This window comes from Musa acuminata, unplaced genomic scaffold, assembly GCF_036884655.1.
Source record: "Musa acuminata AAA Group cultivar baxijiao unplaced genomic scaffold, Cavendish_Baxijiao_AAA HiC_scaffold_1138, whole genome shotgun sequence".
Classification (NCBI taxonomy): Eukaryota; Viridiplantae; Streptophyta; class Magnoliopsida; order Zingiberales; family Musaceae; genus Musa; species Musa acuminata.
Genome location: NW_027021350.1, coordinates 2750447 through 2768551, shown reverse-complemented (window position 1 = coordinate 2768551; position 18105 = coordinate 2750447). Strand labels below are relative to the sequence as shown.

The 18105-nt window shown below is 36.1% G+C and overlaps 3 protein-coding genes across 8 annotated transcripts; 2 read left to right on the top strand and 1 right to left on the bottom strand.

Moving 5' to 3' along the window:
• Positions 1–3168: 3168 nt before the first annotated feature.
• On the top strand, positions 3169–7602 carry LOC103999719 (uncharacterized). Its single transcript, XM_009421546.3, has 3 exons — positions 3169–3869; positions 6206–6478; positions 6958–7602. The coding sequence occupies exons 1-3, from the start codon at positions 3243–3245 to the stop codon at positions 7276–7278; spliced, it is 1221 nt and encodes a 406-aa protein (XP_009419821.2). The 5' UTR covers positions 3169–3242; the 3' UTR covers positions 7279–7602.
• A 549-nt stretch (positions 7603–8151) lies between these two features.
• On the bottom strand, positions 8152–9963 carry LOC135671209 (acid phosphatase 1-like). The gene is made up of 3 exons (XM_065179193.1): positions 9622–9963; positions 9315–9527; positions 8152–8453 (listed from the first exon to the last, which is right to left on the bottom strand). Exons 1-3 carry the CDS (start codon positions 9918–9920, stop codon positions 8276–8278), a joined length of 690 nt encoding a protein of 229 aa, XP_065035265.1. The 5' UTR covers positions 9921–9963; the 3' UTR covers positions 8152–8275.
• Positions 9964–14957: 4994 nt separating this feature from the next.
• On the top strand, positions 14958–17825 carry LOC103999752 (uncharacterized). 6 transcript variants are annotated; one of them, XM_065179041.1, is made up of 5 exons: positions 14958–15104; positions 15207–15366; positions 16101–16215; positions 16677–17318; positions 17388–17825. In XM_065179041.1, exons 2-5 carry the CDS (start codon positions 15347–15349, stop codon positions 17631–17633), a joined length of 1023 nt encoding a protein of 340 aa, XP_065035113.1. In that variant the 5' UTR covers positions 14958–15104; positions 15207–15346; the 3' UTR covers positions 17634–17825. The 6 variants fall into 6 exon arrangements, with proteins under 6 accessions (XP_065035113.1, XP_065035110.1, XP_018674930.2 ...); XM_065179038.1 differs by having other exon boundaries at positions 15207–15389; XM_018819385.2 differs by having other exon boundaries at positions 14965–15104; positions 15253–15366.
• The last annotated feature ends 280 nt before the right edge of the window (positions 17826–18105 follow it).

The following is an 18105-nucleotide window of genomic DNA, read 5'->3' as shown; positions in this document are numbered from 1 at the left end:
ATTATACGTATAGGAAAGATATGTTACCTAGGGAGATTGTATATTTCTAAAAATCTATAGATCTATGGGAGAGGATGAAGAAAGTTAATTGTCCTCGTCTCTAATGGTGATCCATATGGTAGGGGCTACGAAGACGCTCCTCAAATCGTTGCCCAAAATCTCTTCCTTGCATGCATCATGCAATCAAGAAGGGGTTGCCCCTTCTTACTATCCACACGCCCCAAGTAGGGATTGCGGCAGCCAAAAATAACCTAACTCATGGCCATTTGATTCCCTCCTATTTATAGAGGCCCCTGGTCAACTTACACTAATGAATCCTATCATATTCGATACTAGATCTTCATCCAATTACCCAAAGCCTCTTAGATTAGTGGGTCTCTACATAATAATATCTTATTGGCTCTTATTGGATCTCATCCATATGATTCAATAATTCAACGGCTTATTGGATATCAAATAAGATAATGGCTCCAATGGATATCTCATATTCGAATATATATTCGTCGTAACACCTACCATATGTGTGTGACCCTCTAGGCCCAATATCGAGTTGGTTGTAATTCATACTTGTCAGAACTCTTTCTAACTTAGTGAATTATTATCCCCATAATAATTCACTCAACTCATCGATTGCGGATATACTAGGCCATTACGTCGTAGTCCCTAGATGATACAGGGGAATCCAATCTATTGGATATGTCTATCATCAATTACCATGTATCTATAATCCATCATCTATCTAATACCCCAAAGACTGTATACTAGACATAATACTATCAGACCGATATAGTTTTTACTTGAGTCTTGTTCTAATTAGATTCTCACAGAAAACTCTTTCTCTCTCAATCCGAATGACCCAGGTTAGGGATTTGTCTGAGTAAAAACATATGAGATATTCCTCTCATGACATCGAGAGTAGATGATCCTCTATTGACACTCAATAGCCCTCATAAGGTTGGTTACCACTCCCCATGATCGCTTGTGCTAGATCTGGAACTTCCAAGCCTATAAGTCCGATATCAAAGAGTGGATTACTCATATAAGATATCTTTAGTGTTTCAAGTCTAAAGACCAAATATACCACTAGGACGACAGAATCAATGTATAACAATAAGGCATCATTAACCATCTAACATTTAGTGAGCGGATCTATCAATGAACTCATTCTTCAATGAGCACCTGCATTGAATCACTAGTGTCCCCACATGAATAACTATGAGACCAGTTACCTCCATCATATGTATAAGTATACAGTACACTAGTTTGTCCGATTATCTTGATGTCCCTCTCGAGTAACCTCTGACCGAAATTATTTAGAGTATGTGTTTAAAGACAAATCGATCTCATTATCATGATTTCATCATGATCCGATTCCCGTTGCCCAGATCCATGAATATCACAATATATTCATGCAACAGACAATATAAAGTGATAAAGAAAAAAATCTGCATCATGTCACATGTGCTATCACTCACATGTTAGCTTGCAGGGCACTTATGATTAGTAATAGTCTCCTAGATTGTGTCAGGTAGTGGTACTTCCCAAACTGATAGTGGTATTGCCAATGCTCAATGCTGCTAGCGGTGGTACTGCCAATGCTTAGTGCTGCTAGCGATGGTACCGCCCAACACTGGTAATAATACCACCAATACCTCAAAAACCTAGGGATAAGATAATTTGGTTTTATTTTTGAAGTCATTTGGAGCCTATTAATACCTCACTTATTCGATGGTAAGAAAAGAGCACTAAAAACTTGTAATTCTAAATGTGTAAACTCTTGAGTTTTTTCCTCCTTAAGCTTTTAAATCATTCCAAGAGAGGTGTGAGGATTACTTATAATTATTTATAAAAGAATTATAATAAGGATAGTTGATTTTCGCTCATTGAAAGATAGTGAAAATTGGTGGTCTCAACGGAGGAGGGATCGGGAGTCGACGTAGGTCGCGATGATCAAACCACTATAAATCCAGTGTGTATTTCATTTATGTTTTTCATTCTTATTGCTTAGTTTCTTGCTACTTTTACTCACATTCCAAGTTAAACGTATTTCTGATATAGGTTTGATAAAAAAATTTTAAATCAATTCTTCATTTCGAAAGTACTAATTTACCCCCTCTTCCTTTTAGTGCCTTTACGATCCTAACACCTAGATGAGCTTGCACCTTCGGTAGTGGACCAATTGGGGTGACTCATCAATCAACGGTAATCATAACACCATTATACGGTATGGGTGAAACTAGGGGTAGGATGTTAAAACTAACATTTAAAATATAATAAAAGAGAATAACATTTGTATATTATTTATACTTTTATTAATATATTAGTTATAATTTTAAAGCGTGTGAGATTTGGGCCATTCAAATGGAATCCAGGTATGCTATCATTTGATACATCACATTATGATTCAAATATATATATTTATAATAGTTTAAGAATAATATTATCCAAATAAAAATGAAAAAAAATAATTTATTATATTATTTTTATCATCATAATAAAAACGATGTAAACCCTACTTAAAAAAATACTATAAATGATTTGAATAGACTTCTATCTGAAATCAACTACAAAAATATGATATTGTAATGATCTACGTAATATTTTTTTAATAATATTTATATATTTTTAATACCTTAGTGAAAATACTATAGATATTATAAAAAAATATTATAAACATGCTAAATGAAAATACTATAATAATTTAAAACTAATAAAAAAGATAAAAAATAGCATTTTTTTAGGGTTATTTTAGATTTTTGAAAATAAAAACTACTTTTAAAAGAATAAAATGAGGATACCGGTTAAGAAATATCTAATATATGAGTATATTTTAGGAAAATAGTCTCTTTTACATGGATAAAATTACTACGTGAATTAACTCTTGGCAGGAATTTCTCATATTCCGGCAATTTAGTAGTAAAGACGAGCATCAAATAAAACCATAGAAACAAAACAAAAACAAAATTATATAAAAAAATGAATTATAAAAGAGCTTGCAATTAGTACTTCTCATAGACAAATTTATAATAAATTATATCATTTGACTATATCAATAATCATAAAAGCATTTTTCGTAACCAACATGCTGTCCATCAAACATGTTTTAAGAAACAGAAAAACACAAAACAAAACAAAAGGAATCGAAGCATTTTCCAGTTTGGTCTCCCACCAAAAGTGTGCTGCCAACAAGCGATCGGAAGCCCTCTCCCTAATTTGTTCTCTCGTTCTCCTTAAGCTTGCTCATGGCGAAACCCTACAAAGGATTCATCAACGGCTTCCGCAGGCTCTACTCCCACGAATTCCCGTCGAATCCTTCGCTGCGAAGCCCCATTCCTTGGGGTCAGACGCGGTTCTTGAATTCAGCTCCATTTCGCTCCAGCCGCTCCGCGAGTCCCTCGCCGCTTCCGGATCCCGCATCCTCGAATCGCTTCTTTAACCGTTTCTTCACTTTGGACTGCAACTCGAGGCGTCAGGGCTCCGAAACTGCCATCAAGCTGCGATCTTTGGGTTCCGGGATCAAGGGGCTCGGTCGGATCAGCGAAAGTGGGTACGGCTCCCAGATCTTCTCCATCAGGAGTCTGAACTTCGGCAAATATAGGGTATTTGGTGGGGGCGTGGGGAAATCGGTGGTCGATAAGCCCTTGTCGGCCGTTTCGTCGGCGTTCTCGCGGTACCGCGAGGCGGTCGGATTGCAAATGGATGCGTTTTGGAGGAGGAACTATATGATTCTCGTGGGGGCCGGCGCGGTGGTCGCATGCTTTGCGCTATGGAGGATCATGTTTGGGATCGCGAGCACCTTCGTCGGGCTTTCGGAAGGCATGGCTAAGTACGGGTTTCTTGCGCTCGCGTCTGCCATTGTCGCTTTCGCTGTGAGTATTTCATTTTATATTTGAGCAAAAATTTAGGTCAAGAGAATTTTTCACTTGTAGAAATTATTTTTTGCTATATATAATTTGTTTATGTTTTGTGAAAAAATTTAGATATCTCGGTACCTTAACAAATTTGAGGAGTTGTTGTGCATAAGTCTCAACCATTTAGGACCGGCTAGATGGATCTTTTATCGTCATTGAGATATGTAAAAAACTATATATTTAGATAAGTTCAGAATACTTAATTCTCTATTTAAAGTTGCTATTAAAGTTTTTTTTTTAATATTTTTTGTCTCTCTTTGTACTACTAACATTCATTATTTCACTTCTGACTATTGCATCTGATAGTCTCCTCGACATATGTCTATATCATCTTAAATGATTTTTTCTTATCTTATCCTTTATCGAAGCGATACCTGGTTATTCACAAATAAAAATATTTATTTTCTTATCTTTCCTGGTAACTCCACGTATCTATCTCAACATTCTCATCTCGACAACATAAACTTTTTGTATATGTTATTTCTTAACTACCCAACACTTAGATCTATAAAGTGTTAATGGTTTCACAATTGTCTTGTGGAATCTTTCTCTTAATCTCAAAGGTATTCGATAATCACATAAGACTCCTGACGCCCCTCGCCATTTGAATCATCCTATTTTTATTCTATGAATAATATCTTCATCGATCTCTCCATCTTGTTGAATAATTGATCTAAGATACTTAGAGTTTTTATTTAAAGAGACTTCTTGTCCATCCAATTTGACTATATTCTTTTGTCTCTTTCTAGAATTATTAAAATTGTATTTTTATATATTTAGTTGTAGTCTGACTTAATCTAAAACTTTTAGTTTCTAAGACTTGCCTTCGTAGCTCAAGTTTATAATTAATTCCACTTAGACTCTCATCAACTAAGATAATATCATCAACAAATAACATACATGGGAGGTTTATCGTGTAAGTGACTAATAATTTCATCCATTATCAATGTGAAAAGATAGAGATTTAATGCAGATCTTTTGTGTAATCCTATACTAATAGGAAATTCATTAGACACATTCCCTATAGTTCTAACACTAGTAACTATATTATCATACATATCTTTAATAACATCAATATAATTAGTGGATACACATTTCTTTCTTAGAACCAGCATAATAGATCTTTAGGAATCCTACCGTAGACTTTGTCTATGTCCATAAAACCATATATAATTTTTTTTTCTCCCTATACTTTTTCATTAATTGTCTTAATAACTTATATGGTTAATCTTCCATGTATAAAACCAAATTGATTTTTAGATATATTTGTTTCAAGTCTTATCCTACTTTCGATAACTTTTTTCTAAAATTTCATAATATGGCTCATGATTTTCAGAGAAATTTGAGGAATAAGATAGTGAAAAATGTTTATCATAGTTTTGACATCTCCACAAAAGACCTAGAAGTACACTGGTTTGGCTTTGTGAGTTGAGTCAAATAATCCATGAAAACTTCATTTGTTTAATCTTAATGCTGTTAGTGATATTGCCTTCGAAATGGGGTTCAACAAGGCGAAATGACCTAGCCTCAAATAGTTGGGACTTAGGCTCGTCATTGTTGCTGAAAATAGTTCAACATATTTCATGATATGCACAGCTGCCTTTGGTTAAAGGTAGTCATTTTATGTTTTGTCTCAAATTCTCAGAGATGAGAAACGGAGGATTCTGAGATAACTTGATCTTGATTGCCCGTGATTGTTATTTATAGAATTATGGTAAGTTTCTCACAGCTTAATAAAAGATTATTTCCCTGGGAAATAATCAGTTATATCGAGACCCAAACTAAGATGGGACGGTACCGTTGGATGAGTAGCTTGCCCTGATACTAGCTTGTCAAGCTAGTAGACACTTCTGGACAGGATAAAAATATTGGTTCTGATATGAGAGCTTATCACATACATTCAGTAAGTTACTATAGGTTCTGTAGAGATACAGGTAGAGCTATATTTAATTGCTTTGTGATAACTACTAAAGGACACAAATTTATCTTGTCATTTTGTGTTAATGCTAATTAGTCCCGTGTATTTTGTGTTAATGCTACTAAAGGACACAATTCTCTGTTGCTTATATTTCCTGTATCTGAATCTTTATGAATTCAACTGAAAAGATCAATAGAGAAATTTCCTTGTTATATTGTACATATATGCATGATAAATTTTGGTGTATAAATGGCAACATACTCCTTCGGGCTTCTCTATGTCCCTTAAGAAATAATGTGATGTAACTTCATGATGGTCACGCTACTTCCTGTTAATGGTATTTCTTCAATGCTGAAGTGTTACTTGTTTTCTGAAGGGCATGTATTTCCGTGCAAGGTTCACTATTAATCCTGACAAGGTATATAGAATAGCAATGAGGAGACTGAACACGTCTGCTGGGATTCTTGAGGTTATGGGTGCCCCTTTAACTGGGACGGATGTGAGGGCATATGTAATGTCTGGAGGTCGACCCAAACTGAAGAACTTTAAGTTGAAGTTTGGCGACAAACGGTGTTTTCTGATATTCCCCATCCGAGGATCTGAAAGGAGGGGCCTTGTAAGCGTCGAGGTCAAGAATAAAAAGGGCCAGGTAGCTGTCTATAACTGAAATTAGTTGATAATTTATTTCATTACAAATCCTATTAACATTGTACGAAAATGTCGACTAGTTACATGCGTCTTTGTTATGATGTTATGACTTGCATAAATTTACACATGGATTCTCTCTGAAATGCATTTTAATTAGTTAAAAGTCATCGACTATGATTCAATAATCGAAGGTTTTACAAGAAATAGATTTTTTGTTTACTTTGCCAGAAGTTTCTCCTGTCTACCTACTGATTAGGCTACCGTGCTAAATTTGGTTGGTTGGTGGTGGTCTCCACTCTCCAAGGTGATCCATTTAATGTGTATAAACAATTTTTTTTACTCTGTGTTAAACTAGAATATCTATAAGCTAAGGCTGTGGGCATCACTTAATTGAAGAAATTGTTGATAGATTATTTGCTTGCCATCCTTTAGCTGATCTTAGTTATTTTAGGATTTGACCTGGAATGATCTATGATGCAGTATGACATGAAGCTACTTGCAGTTGATATACCAATGGCTTCAGGGCCTGATCAGCGGCTGTTCCTTGCGGGCAACGAGCAGGAATACAGAGTGGGAGGAGGTTTGATATCTGAACTAAGAGATCCCATAGTGAAAGCAATGGCTGCAGAGAAGGAATTTGAAGATCTAGATCAGAAGGAGGACGAAGAAGATGAAATCAGGGTGCGGGAGGAGGCAGAAAGAAAACAGCGAGAAGAGGAACAAAGAGCACTCGAGGCAGAAAAGCAGCGGCACGAAGAGGAAGAAAGAACAGTTGATGCAGCTGATACCAAGCACCGGTGAGCCCAAGGACAGTTGTAGTTCGAAGAGTGAACTTGTGGCTTTACATATTTTGTTGTGAAATTTTCAAGCATAAGAATAGCGGCATGCCGCATTCAGAGAACTAGATTTCCATAATACACAAATTTTTTCTCTAGGGAAGTTGAAGGCAGGCTTTCTGTTCCCTGTCATTGGCATAATGGCTTTTATTGCTTCTGAAGCCTAATAACATTCAACGAACTTGTCTAGTCCTTTTATTGGCTCTTATATTTATCAGGTCCTAATTGGCCGACCACTTGGCCATAAGACTGAAGAGGTGAGATTATGAGATAATACCCTTTCTGTTCATGTGCATCAAGTTGTATTTCTCTGGTGATTTGGTGAGAAAATATTGTGAAGTGATCATCATGCAAATAAAGTGTATCCATAGCCAAGATCCAGTGATTTATTTTTCCATTGTCCATCTCTTCATGCTCCAACTTGTAATTTTTTGTATCTGTCACTGATCTTATGTTCATTTTGAAAGTGTAATCAGAATATTTTTGTATGTTGAAAGAGAATTGAAACACAGATTTTTATCATTTTGTTTGAAACATAGTTGGTTTGGGTAAACTGGATATGGTTAATTTTGTTGATTAGTCGACTACATTATACATTTTGGCTTGATAATGTAATTTGTGGTTTCACAATCTGCTATGACCCATTAGGCAGCTATTTGTTTTATCTGCTTTTAAATCCCATTTACATGTTCTATAGACTCTTAGATTATCTGAGGCACTTTCGAAGGATCTGCTGCCTAATTACAAAAGTTTGGTACATCTTTTCAGACTGTGAAATTAATCTGGCAATTTGGATGTCTGACATGATCTTTTAAGATCCAAAATATTGATCAGTGCATTTGGTCTAATTCCAAATCTCTACTCTGCAATTTGTTCATCTAATCCCCACTTACATTCCCAAGATAATTCAAGCAGCCAAGCTCTTGGAGTTGGAACTTGTTGAATCGAAACAGCAAAATATTTCATGGGACAAAGTACATGGGATTTGGAATCTTAAATGTGCGATCCCCAACGCAATCTCCCAAAAGATCACTCCATTGATCTCCAACATTTCCTCTGATCCTGTATCCCTCTGCCACCAGCTGCCTTCTGATAGCTGACTTGAAGGCCACTGCATCCTGTCCTCTGTATCTGGGACCACTGCAAAGATCTCATGCAACTGAGGAACTTGTCACAATAAGAGTTATTTATATCCTGAATGTTCTAATAATGAGGACCAGTGTCTTTTCCAAAAACAAGGAAAAGATATTGTCCTAAAACTATTTTAGGATGTAAAAAAAAAATTATTTAAGATGATATGAATACGGACTAATTAGACCGATAAAATTTTAAAAAATTATTATTAATAGTGTCAAATTGTAATATGAAAATTTTAAAAAATATTATTAGAAAATATAAGTAAAATTTTAAATATTTTTAATGAAAGATTTCACTTGAAACTCAATAATGACAAATATAAGTGGATTTCTTAAAAGATCTTATAGGGTATGATAATTGAGGAGCTCGTAAGAATAAGAGTTATTTATATCCTAAATATTCAAATAATAAGGACTATTATTTATCTATAAAAATAAAATATTTTTATTATATTTCATTAGAGAACTATTTGAGCAGGAAAATCATTTTATTTTTTTTCATGAATCTCGATAGAGGTTTACAACAGTATGAATTTGTGAAAAACCGACGAGTGTTTTATAGTTAGAAAAGATGAAATGATACGAGAATATTTTTGTAAAAAAAAAATTAAAAAATTAAATACTCTTAACTAAATATATGAGAAATCAATGGACACAAAAAAAAGATTAATGTACTTAACCTATTTTGATTTGTCTTCTCCCAGAAAGTTAGTCCCTAAAAAGGAAAGAAAAGAAAAAAATTTGCACTCTGTTATACACTTGTTATTTTTCTTTGGATCTGATCAATTTCTCTCAAAGGTCTGTCTTTATCTAAATGTTGTATCCAAAAGATCAAAACAATGAAGAAAAATACATTCTACATCACCTCATGATCAGCCTCTGATGCCCAACAAATCCTTGAGCAGCCAAGTTCTCAGCTGTGGATGAGCCCAAGACCTCTTCATCCCTCCCAGTGACAAGAAAGACTTGGAATCCTCTTCCCGTCAGCTTCTCATAAAGCCTGAGGACTGCAGGGATTGCAGGACAATCTCCTCTCAGAATCCAATTCCTAAATGCCGTGGAATCAAAAGCGTCTCCCCTGAGATCATACACACAGAGAGAGAGAGAGCGAAGCTCTGTTCGTCAGCAGACTCATACAAGAGCAAGAAGAAGAGGAGTCGAAGATGCATCACCCAAAGTGCTTCCCCCTGTAGTAAGGAAGGTTGGAAAGGCAGGTGTCGTCCACGTCGAGGAGCCACACGTCCTTGTCGTCGTCAGCCGCGAAGACGCCGTCGAGGTAAGCCGTGACGTTTCCGACCACGGCGTCGACGTCGCTCTCGTACTGACCTCCGAGCATGTAGCTCTCGACGTGGCATACGCACTCCGACGGCACCGTACGCCAGCCGCGGGCATTGTTGGCCTCCACGGCGACCCGCCAGCTCAGGCAGTAGCTTTCTTCCGCCGCCATGTCGGAGCTCAGGCATGGCTTCATGGCGGTGGTGCAGCAGAGGTTGGTGGGAATGGAAAATGGGGAAGTCGCCATGAAGCCCCTTGATAAGGTGAGGTGAGCATTGAGAGTGACCGCTGTGTGCATGCCAACGTTGCTTGACTTTGAATGCTGTGAGTCTAACTTTAGTATCACCCTAAGAGTAAGTTTTTATTTCAAGGTTTCTTAAAATTTCGATAATCTATTGGATCGATATATTAATTGAATAAAATATAAAAAAATAAAAATTTTCTCTTATTCGGACCAATAATTATCTGTCTGTGTTTGGAAAATTAAGGGAGCTAATTAACTCTTGTAATTAGCTATAGATAATTTTGAAAGTTATATTACGATCCATATATTTACAAAAGCGAATTGAGATCCCTATAAAGGTTAAAAAATTAATTTTATAAAATTTAAAATTAAAAGAGAAAGAGATATTTTGTTAGAGCAACGGGTTAAATATTTAACTTTTGTTTGTAAATATAACGAACTCAATATAATATTTGAAAGTATAAAGATCGGGATACTAAAAATAACTAATTACAAAAGGATAATATTTAATTAGTCCAAATTGAGGTTATGCTTCAATATATTATCTAAAAAAAAAGAATATTAGTTTTTTTCATAAAAAATAGCTAGGAATATGAAAAAATATATAATTTAATTATTTGATAAAAAAATATTTTCTACAAGTTTTCTTAGAATTTTTTAGTATTACTAAAACATATATGAGAGAGATATTCTCAAATAATTAATGTTAATAGTATAAGGAGACGTAGATCTTATTAGAAATTATAAATAAAAGATTAATTTTTTAATTAACTAAAGATATCATTTTCATTATTGATAATTAATTATTTTTTTCATCTATCTATATTATATATGTTACCTTAACGAAAAAAAACCTTAAAAAAATCACATTTCTTGTCTCCATATGGATCTTATCATAACATTTTCTTTTCAGATAAAAAGAAAAAAAAAATCCAAACTGTGTTCATTTATACATTTCCTCCATTGTTAGGTCAAGCAAGAATTATATAGTAATCAAGCTATGTGAATCCTCTTACCCACATTTCACGTCAATGTCTTCTATATGAATGCGTCTACCTGTCATCTTGCAGCTTGACTCCTGCAAATACCTACAAAGACTTTGACTTCATTGACTATAATATAAGCTTCTAATATCCCACCGTGGAGAACAAATATTCACCATCGGTATGGATCCTTTTTTTGTCAGATTCAAAGCAAGAAATAAAAGAAAATAATGATTGTTATAAATTAGATGTCATTTTCTTTGAAAATTCACAAAAAATATTATGTTGTCCGATAAATGATTAGACTAAAAGGAGAAAAACATCAGAAAGCAAAGATTGGTGTTGACCAAATAACTCTTGGAAAATTGGAAATAACTCGGAATAAGCACTTTAAGTACAATATCATATTATAATGATTATGACACATCACCCATTCCAACACATTGTAATAAGGAAAACAATATAAAGACAAAAAAAAGAAAGAGAAAATATCTTATAAACAAATTACGGATCATTAATTACGTAGTTATTATCAAATTGTGATTGCTATTCAAAGATTTTTTTTTAGAGTATTTAAAATGAATTATCATGAAAGATGAGAATGATTATTATTATTATTTTCCTCATTTCATAATATTTCCTCGACGCATCAGATGGAAACTTTCGGTGTGACTTCCATGCCGTAATTTCTGACTTTGGATTGGCAGCTACAACACGAGTCGAGTCAACAGTCAAAACTGAGTATTTTGTGAGAGAGACTCGATCATAGATACTACTAGTCAATAAGAGTCAATGGGTTGGGTCAATGGATCACTGGTGGGATTAACGGGTCAATTCATCTCAAATCTCATTGAATGATCTTTAAATCTCATTGGATAATATCGAACAAAAATTTAATTTGTTATCATCTTTATTCCTGCAATCTAATTTAGTTTCATAAGCGAAGAACTATTATTAATTTTAATTTAAATATTTTAAATTAATAATTTATACTCGATAAAATTAATAGATTAGTCATCTCATTTCGATTGAACTCTGACACTATTAGTTAAATGAATGAATTATTAAGAGACACAAGGAGTGCCAATAAACTTACAAAGGTTAATTATATAGTGATGAGATTGTGAATTTATGATTAATAATAATTTTAGCCATATGTATAATGGGTAGCAATGAAAAAAATAAAATAAAAAAAAGTATTATCATATGACATATTTACTTAAGAATTAAGCCGAGTTAGAATTTTTCTAATAAGAGAATTCAGACCTCAATTCCATCATCACCTCAAACAATCACATATTTTTAGATTAAGAGTTTAATGTAATGCATGACAATAAAAGCATTTAAATTTTTTTTGATTTATAAGGTGGATTTCTTAGTGTTTCATTTGAATTCATCTCCATACATAGTAGCAAAGACAGGATGGAATCATACATAATAATACTATGCTATCAGTAGTCAAGATATATTTATTAATTAATATTTTTAAGTCTGATAATCTACTACTAAATTAATGATCATACTCAATCTTCTTCTTCTTCTTCTTCTTCTTCTTAAAAACAAAAGTTATTTGGCTACATTTATTTAATTTTTTGAAATCAAACTTCAAGCTTTTAGTTGACTTGAGAGCTTTATTTGTCTAAAGCCAATGTCCTTCTTGTCCATGTGTAGTGAACAGACTTGAACATTGTTCCATGTAGCTGCCTTCCTTCAATCTTCCTTCTTTTTGGCTTCTTCTGGGGAAAATTGTCATACACAGAGATGAACACATGATAGGATATGAGATTTGAATGAGGCTTATTTCCATGTGGAAGGAAATAGATCAAGTTTCATTTGCCTTCTTCTTTCCTTTTTCTCTATTGGTCTGTGAAACCTTGTCATATACAATGAACAAAGAAACATTTTGAACAGGTGTGGGAGTCTTCTTGCCATGTGCATTCTACCTTTCCTGTCTCAGTTCTAAGTAACCTACCTAAGATGAGGCAGTAGAGTTCCAATCAAACCAGATAGAATTTGATATGATAAGATGAGATGGTGTCATCCTATGTTTATCAACTGACTTGTAATGCTATCTATGACAGCTCATGAACAACCATTTTGTGCTCTTTAACACTGAAGAGAACTCATCTTTATCTATGACTTGTTTGAGATCACAAGTCCTGGATCTTGTGGCAGTGGCAACCAAAAGAAGGGGTGGGTGGTCACATTCTATCACTGTGATCCCATCCTTGATGGTGGCAAAGAAACAAGGGTTCCCCATGCCTCCTTGTTCACAAGTTGCAGACTGCAGTGCTGATCTGAATGAAGCATGTCTTTTCCTTTCAGATAGAGGTTGTATTGGTTCTTGACAGACATACTTTCATCCTGCATACAACCTTGATGGCACCAGAATTGTACAATCAATGATCCAAAGCATCAGACTAACAATGTCTTTACCTAAGAGTTGCTTTCTCTCTCCATAATTTGAATTGATGTGTGAACATTGTTACATCAAAGAAGAGGAAAATATTGGTCAAGAACAGTTTCTGCAATGTTTTAATTGTAGCATGTTGATCCGAAAACACCAAGCAATCCTTCTTTTTGGGAGTGAGAGTGCATATTTGTTGTCTGAAACAAAGATCCAAAAGAGCTGATGTTTCTTGTAGATACAGATGAGATCAACTCCGTTTGAAGTATTATGTTTCCTGCAATGCGATCAGATATTGAAATAAGCAGAGAGTCTGATCAGTAGAACCACAAACGAGTCCCGAATTCGGCAGAGGATTTACAATCAGGAAGCTGCCTACAAGCATCCGATCGATCGATGTAGCTCATCCAAAAGAGACATGGCCACCATGATCAAGCTTGGATCAACTGTTGAGTGGAGGACCAGTAGTCCTAACTAAGATGAGCTTAGATTGGCTTACGACACAGCATCAGTAGTCCAGTCCAAAATCCAAATTATTCACACAATAAGGACGCTTAGAGATGGAGACATCAGACATGGCACATGAATTTGTCTGATGAACCAGAGACCTGAGACCTGAGGTAGCTCCCCCAATCACATAAGAAGATGGCTTGGAAAGTATCATCAGGGGGTTTGAACCACACAAGTGCTGTGCCCACATTCTCATCATTTATTGTCCTTCAGGACTAGCATCAGTTCTTTACCCATTGCATCAAAAGTTACTTCAGTTCCTTTTTGATCCCAAGAACACCATATGAGCTGGTGTTGTGTTCCAGATCTGATACCCCAACTTGTGGAGGAACTCTGCAGTTGCCTTTGTCATGTCTGCACATTTGAGATTCTCAATGAGGCCACACTGACTGAAACAACCAAAAGTGTAGTAGAATTTTAGTTGATTCAAGCTTCTTTCTTTTTCTGAAATTAATGGAAGGATACATCCGCCAGCTAAATTATTTCGTGTAGCTCGTCGTTATCAACTCGATGACGGTAAAAGATCCATATAACGGAACCCAAAATGGTTATCAATAAATACTCGGATACGAAGGCCTATAATTATGAATTTTGGTCCTTTGTATTGCTCAGTCCAAAACTTTTTTTGGCTACAAAATTCAGGCAATTAGGACACTCAGAATTCTTTCACAGTCAGACATAACATTTGTCCTACATAATTCATGCAATGAAAAGAGCTTTGTCCTTCAGTTAAGGATTCCTTTCAGTCTCTTAACAGGAGTTACTTGTGTCAGATATTTTGGATATCTATCATTCTGAAAGGCCTCAAGTTTCAACAGTGAAGATGAATGTAGAGAGAAAATAAGAGATAATTGGTCAATCTAGACATTATAGATTGAATAAGCTCTTTATATTTACATGTCATTAAAGAACAAATGATGTGCCATTAAATGAACCAAGAGAAAAATCAACAAAGAAAGATCAACTCACACTCATCATGTTGTTTTTTGTCAGCATTAAACAAAGCAAAAGAAAGCGGTAAAACTTTGAGAAAGAGCCCTAACTGGCATAGGAATCAGTTAATATCCACTCTCACAGGTTCTCCTCTGATCCATTTAATGCTCCTCCCTTCCCTCCTTCACAGTCTTATTTCTCTTTCTGTAGAGCCTTCTGGTGTCGGAGAGGATAGAATTTAGATGTGCAGCTGAGGCTTTCGAGTCACATTTGGTACACTGGTTGGAGGAGGACTGAAGGAAGGTGAGGATCTTGTTTTCTCTTTGAATACCTTCAATCTGAGATCGAACTGGATTTACTGGCTTTCTTCTTAACTTTGGTAAATCTATGATGTATTTTTTCTAGTCGATGGGGATTTAAAGCACCAAGTGATGTTTAAGCTCCGCTGCAGGGTCATCTGAAGAAGGATTGCTGTGGTGATTGTTGCAGAGTATCAGCTGCCGAAGAAAGGAAAGAGATGGAATCCTTAGCAAAGAGCAGAATGGATGACCTGCTATCTGCTGAGGTTGGAAAGCATGATTATGATTGGTAACATAACCATAAGCCGAGCCTTGTTCAAACTATGTTCACCATTTAGATGTATGTCTTCTTCTTGCACTGAGAGATCAAATGAAACTGGATATGATATGCTTTTTTCCTTCATCTAAATCTTAGTTTCTTTGGATCTGCAGAGGTTTTAGATACAAGACTTTTGACATCTACACTTTCTTATCAAATTCATACTGCTTATTAATCCCAAGAATTGTAGTTTCTTTCCTAAATTGTAGAGTCCAATTTGTAGCTTCTGCAAATGTGTGTTGTGATCCACAATCACACATTTCACTTCAGCAGATAAGCTGGTATGATTTTTGCAGCAACAGCATGTTATATCTAGAATTTTAGAAAAATATAGGCAGTAAATCCAACAATGGGGACAAAGAAGCTGAACCACAAGAAAAACAAATTAACATTTCTCTACCAAATCTTCATTTCTAATGTAAAAGTGAATCTAAGAAAATTCAGGAACAGTCTTCAGTATATCTTCCATGGACTGTGTAGCTTAAGCCACTCCCTTTTGGTCACTGTAAAATTGCACTCAGCCAACTTTTCACAGTGCACAACAAACAAGATCCATTCTGCTATAGCTAATAATTTCAAGATCTGATAATACATCTCGTGTATATAAATGATGCAGAGAGTTCTACATTGCTTTTAAGTTTCAAGTTGAACCCATTTACCACTGAAACTAAGAATTGACAGGCTTCTCACTCCTCCTGGAACTCCTGTTTCTTCCTACTCTGACAAGCAAACATCCAAGGTGACACCAAGGAGCAGATCCAATGCTAGATCTGTTTCCACTGGAAAAGCATCAAAGGTGAGTTCCTTTTCTTTTCCACCTTTTTATCTGAAGAATTATGATCTTAACATGCAAACTTTTTCCAAATTTCCTGAACATCTCCTATAATTCATACACCTAAATTTCCTAAGCCTAATTATCTACAATCTCTAGTTGTATTTTTTAATTAGAATAAAAAATTGTAAGGTGATCGTTAGGTATCGATGCGTGTCGGAATATAAAAATGGATGCGCAAAGTTAGTAGAAAAGATTAGAGAAAATAATTAGATATATCGTTTAAGATTATATGAACTTTGTTCATTGACCTGTCAATATATAATTAGTATTAGTGGTGTAAGAAAAAATATATTAAAAACTATAAAGTAAAATTTAAATCCTTTTAATTTAATCAGAAAATTATCTTGTGATGATAAAAAGATCCATATATAATTTCTTGTTGTTGTTCAGTTGTCTTTGAATTAAAATGATTTGTCCTGCAGTTATCTGTGTCTCAGTCAGAGAAAGACAACTCTGCTAAGCCTGCAAGAAGTAGCTCAGCAATGCGGCCTTCCATGCCCAACGCACACTCATCCTTCACCCATTTCTCTAACAGCAGGCAAACAGCACTCCTCAACACCAGCACAGCCTCCGTCACTTCCAAGCCTTCGACGCCCGGCCATCGGTCGAACACAAAGATGACTCCGTTCACGCCCTCTCGATCATCCCCATCACGGTCTTCACAGAATAGTAGGCCTTCTTCGCCAACTGTTCGACCTCAGATCGGCTCCATTGCTCCGAGCACCAGCTCGACCGCCGCAGCCGCAACTCGAACCAACTCCCGGCCATCGACTCCTACTCGTCGTGCATCAGCAGCAGCAGCCGCGGTAGCCTCTGCAAACATCCGAAGCACCTCCCCGGCACCACGAGGCCGAGCTCAAACACAAACGAAGCCGCCTGAGCGTGCCATATCCACCGGCAGGCAACGACGACCAGGAACAGCGTCGACGCAGTCTTCCTCGCCCCTCGTCAGCAGAGGCAGGCTTCAAGAGAACACATCGAACGCTCGGTCGAACCATAAGGTGATCACGGCATTGGAGACCGCAGCCCGGCGAGCCACGAAGCCAGCTCTCAAGAACACCACGGTGAGCTCCTTCCGCTAGCAGATCTGCTGCATGAATGAGGCTCACTGAGCTCTTGCTACCTTGTTGTAGGACATCAAACAAAGCACGGGTGGCATCCGCGGGACCTCCCCCTTCCCTCAGAGCACTCGATCCGCCGCCCAAAAAGGCCGGCCTGGTCGTTCCTCGGAGCTGGGAGGTTCAACTTGTCGCAGTGCAGCTCATCATGTTGATGCGGCCGTTTCAGACGATGACAGTCGCAATGGAGACATCTCCAATGGCTACAATGGATCAGTTCTGGGCAACCAAGACATTGCTGTTCCATTGAAATCTGCATGACAACCAGTGGGATCATAAGATATAAAAGATCAAGTGAAGCTTCCTTGGGTAAGTCTGATCATGGCTACATTGATGAATATAGATATCAGTAGATTGTGTGATTCTTGTCCACCGAATCCAAACACTCCTTGAGTTTGAACAATTGAGATGAATAATGTGATACTAATATAGTAAATTGGACATTGAACTGTTTGTATCATATGTTAGTTTGACAAGTCTCACGTAGTCCCACATCAGGAAAATCAAGTTTGGTATCTCCTGTTTAAACTATAAATAAGGGTTTGGGTTTTGAAGTCAGATGCATCATAAGAAAACCTAATTGTTTGCTTTAGGTTTTTCTTGTTTAGTAGTTTCATGTTTTCTGGCCTAGGAACATCTTTTTAAGGCATTTGTAATTGTACCTTTTATAGTAGTGATTTGCTCTTCCTTCGTCCATGGATGTAGGTCAATTGACCAAACCACGTAAATCCGG